Below are 6089 nucleotides of genomic sequence, written 5' to 3' on the forward strand. Positions count from 1 at the left end.
TGTGTATGATTCATTTTTAATTTGTTTTTGTTATAGACAAGGATTTTTTTATTGTTGCATAGACTAAATCGTGTGTATGATTCATTTTTTATTTGTTTTTGTTATACATGTGGATTTTTTTATTGTTGCAAAATCAACAGTTAGTTTTTCTGTCTAGCTAGAATATTTATAGCCTATATCACAAGACGCTTTTCCTCAATAATTTACTAATAACCACGACTTTGGAGGAGAAGTGTAGAAAAGAAAAGAAAAGAAAAGAAAAATATAGGCCAACCACTTTCTTGTGGCTCTAAATATTCCATCAAACAAATGACCAACGAAATCTTCTATTCTATCCCTTGCTCGATTTCATCTCCAGCACAAACAAATGGCAGCTACTTCGCTTTCTGCAGCTGCTTCTCTGGGAAGCTGGGGAACGTCCGTCGCCGGAGGCGAAGACCATGCCATGCTGCAGTCGAAGGCGGCGCCGCCACATTTCAGGGTGGCGCGGCCGGTTCGGTTGCGTCCGGTGATGAGGAACGTGAATGAAGGGAAAGGCATCTTCGCTCCGATTGTTGTGGTGGCGCGTAATATTATTGGGAAGAAGAAGTTCAATCAGCTGAGGGGCAAAGCCATCGCTTTGCACTCCCAGGTTACTAAAAAAACTCACTCTTAAACATCCAAGTGATCTTCTGAAAATTATATTAATTTTCTATCATCTGAAGTAATAGCTTTTAATTTATTATAGAAGATAATCATGTTTTCTAGATCTTTATCAAATAATATATAGTAATCAGAACTCCAAGGTACGTACGTGCCTGGACTTAAGTATTTGATGAACATTTTAACATGAATTTAGTCGATCTTTAGAAGAACGATAAGTTCACCACATACAAATTAATAATATTATTAGATCCGATAATGAGTTGCAATTACCAAAATAATCATGCACTATTTAATTGAATTCAAAATGGGGAAAAAACACATTTCATGTTGTATGGGCCGAACCCGAGAGTTGAGGCGGAGTGCACGGTGTCATGTGTTAATTATTTGTCTCAAGTTGGTTGGATAAGTAGTCTTAGAGTTTAATATATATAGGCTTGGACAAACTACTCATCCCTTTTAAGTTAGATTTTGGATTGAGTTAGGTTAGCTAGCTATGGGGAAACAATTGGGGTATGTGTTTGCCCCGCTACATCCTCGGCTTCCAATGGTCGTGGAGATTGCATGCAGGTGAAGTTATCAACACTCACAACATCATGAATTTCATCTCACCGTTGAACGTATATTTATTGATAGCAAAACATGTATCTAGTTCTTGTTTCATACAAAACTTATTATTATTGATTTTTTTTTTCTATTAAACTATGTCATAACTTTCTATGATTTGATGTTGCATTCAAACCTTTCAGGTGATAACCGAGTTTTGCAAATCCATAGGGGCAGACTCTAAGCAACGGCAAGGATTGATTCGTATTGCTAAGAAAAATGGAGAACGGCTTGGATTTCTTGCATGATTACAGTTCTCTCGAGTATAATTTGACTTCAATTTTGTATATCTAAGCAAGTAAATGAATTTAAAATTAATGGATTTGAAATATGTGTGTGTGTGTGGAAGGTGGAACAATTAAAAAATGGTTATGGATTTAATGTGAAATTAACTGGGACTAATACTTTTTACGATGTTAGTTATTATATATTAGGATAATTATTAACAAGTTAATTCTCCAACAAAAAAAAAGCCGAGGATTCAATTGTGTTCTCTCCATATTTGGTAGCACATTATAAATTCTTGTGAGACCAGTTTCTGGTCTCACCCATGGTATATGAATTCGCGAGACCGCTTCGCAAAATACCTACTAATTCGATATTAGGGTATATCACAAGATTTTACAAGACATGTCTCCATTCACTTGTATGGGGTATATATACACGAAAATACACGAGTTGTGCAATGAAGCGTGATTAATTATTATGACTAGCATAAGAGCATAAAAATAAGTAACTATTTATATATATGTTCTCTACAATATATATCAAGGAAAAAATTCACTTGGAAAAAGGCGTCAGTACTGTGAAACTCTTTTCTTTCAGATCCAAGATTGGATTGGGTAATTGCATTTGAAGGAATTAACTCCACTAATGTGGGCAAATATATCTGAGTCGTCTATATCATCTTCTTCCTTCACCAACACCTACATGTACACCCCCAAACAGATATTAGTAACATATATATTTATTTATTTAATTGATATACAAGCCAAACTATTTACTACAGTATATATTTATCAGTGAATATTGATGTAAATAAGATTAGAGACTAATGATCAAGAAATGGAGGCACCTTGCGTTGGTGATGATGAGGGATTTGGCTTGAAAAGAGGCTAACATCTTCATCTGTGTCATCTTCGTGGTTGCTACACCCACTTCTCCCGTTCATTTCGCCTAATTCGTCGTTCTTTGCGAATCGCCCCCTAACTCGAGGCCTGCTGTCTGCTAGTGTTTTGCGGCAAGCATACTGCATTTACATACAGGGTTGGAGCTAGCTTTGAGTATTAATAGTGAACCACTTGATACTATACTGTGTGTTGGATGCATGATTTTTATGTGAAAAAGAAACTTCTTACTTAATTTTCTCTGTTCCTTCATAATATATAGTCCAGACCATGTAAATACTTTTATATAAAGTTGCTAGTGACAAGTAAATAGATGATTGAGGGAGGGGCAGGGGATAATCACCTTGATTTTCTTGCTAAAGTTCCTCTCATTCCTTTTCTTCATGTATCGATGAATTTTCCTTTTCCTTTCTTCGACGGAGAGCTTTCCGACCTTAAACGTCGGATCATCTAACTCTGATGCCAGTGGATTTGTTGTACTTGTCCCTCCATGGACTAGATGTTGGCTCTCACTACTAAGCACCTGAAGTTGATGCCAAAAGCCCAGAAGAAATATCAAACCAAGTTTTAATTCAAGTTAAAGTAAAGCATTAATCTTGAAATCCAGAGCTGGAAATATCTACCTGAAGCTCATTCCCGCAGCTGAAGCCTCTTGGCATGGAATCAGGCATGAAAAGGCCACCATTTTCACTCTGGAACTCCAATTCTTGATTGGAAAAATCAGGTCCCATTAACAAAGAACCCCCGGTGAAAATCCCCGAATTCTCTGCGGAGAAGGGCGCGTTCGTGCTGCCTGGATTCAAATACTGTCCAATCATTGGATCCATGATCCCACAACCTGGTAAAGGTGGCCTCAAACGAATGTAAGGAGGCACAGAATTCAGTCCACATTCATTTTCATAACCCGCCGAAGCAAGTGGCGGCGGCCCTAGCATTGGAACCATCCCCACGGCCGTCTGCCGCCTCTCGGGCATGTACTGATGATGAGCCGTGTGCAGTACTTGCCCGTCGGACACGTCTAACAAAAACGGGTGGTTGTTCATCGAGGAGTTTGCGAATGGTTCTTGATTATTGCTGCTGATCATGTGTTGGTGATGATTTGGAATATTGGGAAAAGATGGGGAGAGGCTGAAATCTATTGATGCTGAAATGTCGTTGTCGTCGGTCGGGTCGAATATAACGGATAGGTGCTGGTTTCCGGGGGTGGATGGGGCCATGACGGACGCCTGGATTTCTCTGTCTTTGAAGGTGGTAATAGTGTAGTCATTGTTCATTTCGGGTGGGACAGAGAGATTTGTGGGATAGGAAGAATGCTCCTCGTAGCAGCAATTGGAACTTGATGCAACTTCTGAGTTTTGTAGTGTCTCGGGAAATAATTCAGATTCACAAAACTCGAAGATTTGAGCTCCAATGGGGCTTGTAATTTCATCCTGTCAAGAAAAAAGTGGCAACCAAAAAAATTATTATCATTGTTATTACATAATAAACAACAAGAAGTTGATGAAAGTATATATCTACACGGCCATTTATATTATACATATTAAAAATATGACGCTATTATTGACCAAATTAAATTATAATAAGTTTAAAAAATTTATGTTTTTATTGACCCATTTTGATTTTTTTTTTTTAATTTTTATATATTGCTTTACTAATTCATGCACCCAAGAAACTATATGCATGCCCACATATGATGGATGAAAGCCACAAGAAATGAAACGCTTCCAAGAAGATCTTGTAATGTTATTGGTGTTAGATTTTATTGCAGAAAAAAGGAAATTTGGCGAGTTTGTGGCGTCCATGTGGCTTGTGGGAAGTGAGAAATTAGGCTTTTGAAAGAGGAAATTCACAGTATTTCAAACTTTGGGAAGGTGGAACTAATGTCCTATTTATGGGCAAACATTGGGAATTTAGTGACATTTATGCCTATTAAATCACACACGTGAAGTGCTTCCATAAACTAAATTCCTTTCTCGGTCGAACTGAATAAAGGAATCCAGATTACAACACTTGAAAATGTAGCCCAAAATGCTCAATATTCCATCATGATTTCGAAAGAAGCGTGATAAATTGCTATTTTATTAGTCCGGTTGTGCATGTATGATTAATAATAAAGATCTCGATCGATAACAAAGTATATGTCTGGTGTCCTTAGCCACAGATCATATATGTACTCGTTCATTTTAGTAGCTAGAGGAGGATATATATATAGTCTATATTTATTTATATATATAAACAAAAAAATTGCGTACATATAATAAGATTTGACGAGTTTTCCCCTGAACAGATGCCATTTTCTGTTATGCTGGAACACTGGAGCTAGTCATCAAGAATATATGAAGGGGTTTGATATATATTGCAAATTTATACCAAAAGGTTAATTTTTATAAAATATAAACCGGTCATTAATCCACAACAATAGAACTCAAAAAATTGAGAAACAACATATTAATTATCATATATTTATTTTCAAAGAACTAATATACAATAAACTTTGAATCTAATTTATGTATGAAACGATTTTATTTTGCTTGTCTTGATACAAACATACACATGACCCGCATCCCAAGACCCAAATACTGGAATTAGCTAGAAATTTTTAAAAAAAAATGATAAACGAAGGTAAGTATATAAAAATAAGAGGATAATTAACGATCAAATCGCCCACTGAAAATTTTAAATACTTGTGCGTTAATAATGCTATTGTCTTTCACCATCTTTTGTGCATGAAACATCAAGATGCATGGATGATTAAACTCAAATACGTACATATATAAAACCGAATGACGTGTATATATCAAAATAAAAGTAAAAATGTGAGGATAGAAAATGGTAAATCAAGAAGGGAAGCAAAAACAATAGAATAAAATGCATGATTCAATTTTCTCGATCCCAAAAAACGTGAAAAACAATGGCAGATAAAAGGTAAAATAATTAGAAACCATTTGATTCATTATAAGGCAATATATATGTATATAATATATAAAAATTTACTTACGATGGGAAGCTGTTGATCTTGAGGATGAACCATGTCGTCCAACATCATGAATCAATCCTTGATCCCACGAAATCGAACGCGCTGCAAATTACGCGGAATCCTTCAAGATCAGCTTCCCTCCGCCAACGTATATAACCTAGCGATGATCAAATATTCATTCCGACAAATAAACCTTTCTTTCGAGCGGTGAAGATTGAAATCGATGGAAGAAGACAATTAAAACTTCATCTAGAGCAAACAAGAAGAGAAAGACCCTTTTTTAGAGGGGAAGACAGAGAAAATTTAGAGGAGAAAAGGGAGTAGAAAAAAAATTATAACTTGCATGCTATATTAAGCATGGGGGAGGTTGAAATTTATATGGCTGTTAATTTATTTTATGTTTTAAATAACGAGGAGAACAAAAACGAAGAGTTGGTTATATTTATATATATGGAATTTGGCGAGATATTTTAGTCGATGTAGTCAAACCGAGGTTGTCGGGGAGTCACAAATTTGACCGCTGTTTTTGTACGAGGTGGCATTTTATGACGTGGCGGGAAGGAATTGAAATTGGAAATAGAAATTTATTTTTATTTTTTTGTTATTATTATTGGGCTATTCAATACAATTTTAAATCATTATAATCTAGTTTGAGATGTACGTAATTTTTTTGAATTTAAATTTTATTTTTTATTTTTTTAAATCAGTTAAATAATAGTTTTGCATATATATAAACG

The 6089-nt window shown here is 35.6% G+C and overlaps 2 protein-coding genes across 2 annotated transcripts; one reads left to right on the forward strand and one right to left on the reverse strand.

The window, feature by feature from the left end:
- Positions 1-286: 286 nt before the first annotated feature.
- On the forward strand, positions 287-1579 carry LOC140875708 (protein PROTON GRADIENT REGULATION 5, chloroplastic-like). Its single transcript, XM_073279479.1, has 2 exons — positions 287-631; positions 1392-1579. The coding sequence occupies exons 1-2, from the start codon at positions 368-370 to the stop codon at positions 1494-1496; spliced, it is 369 nt and encodes a 122-aa protein (XP_073135580.1). The 5' UTR covers positions 287-367; the 3' UTR covers positions 1497-1579.
- A 374-nt stretch (positions 1580-1953) lies between these two features.
- LOC140875627 (uncharacterized) lies at positions 1954-5723 on the reverse strand. The gene is made up of 5 exons (XM_073279357.1): positions 5374-5723; positions 2999-3805; positions 2719-2898; positions 2324-2497; positions 1954-2174 (listed from the first exon to the last, which is right to left on the reverse strand). Exons 1-5 carry the CDS (start codon positions 5419-5421, stop codon positions 2070-2072), a joined length of 1314 nt encoding a protein of 437 aa, XP_073135458.1. The 5' UTR covers positions 5422-5723; the 3' UTR covers positions 1954-2069.
- Positions 5724-6089: the final 366 nt, after the last annotated feature.

Source organism: Henckelia pumila, chromosome 1 (genome assembly GCF_033568475.1).
Source record: "Henckelia pumila isolate YLH828 chromosome 1, ASM3356847v2, whole genome shotgun sequence".
In the NCBI taxonomy this organism is placed as follows: Eukaryota; Viridiplantae; Streptophyta; class Magnoliopsida; order Lamiales; family Gesneriaceae; genus Henckelia; species Henckelia pumila.

What these genes read in the sequence shown, in the direction of transcription:
- LOC140875708 (XM_073279479.1), top strand. Translation starts at nt 368, where the DNA reads ATGGCAGCTACTTCGCTTTCTGCAGCTGCTTCTCTGGGAAGCTGGGGA. An exon ending in CCATCGCTTTGCACTCCCAG is followed by an intron (nt 632 to 1,391) that starts GTTACTAAAAAA and finishes CAAACCTTTCAG; the next exon opens with GTGATAACCGAGTTTTGCAA.
- LOC140875627 (XM_073279357.1), bottom strand. Translation starts at nt 5,421, where the DNA reads ATGATGTTGGACGACATGGTTCATCCTCAAGATCAACAGCTTCCCATC. An exon ending in AAGATCAACAGCTTCCCATC is followed by an intron (nt 3,806 to 5,373) that starts GTAAGTAAATTT and finishes TTTTCTTGACAG; the next exon opens with GATGAAATTACAAGCCCCAT. An exon ending in ACTTTAGCAAGAAAATCAAG is followed by an intron (nt 2,498 to 2,718) that starts GTGATTATCCCC and finishes ATGTAAATGCAG; the next exon opens with TATGCTTGCCGCAAAACACT.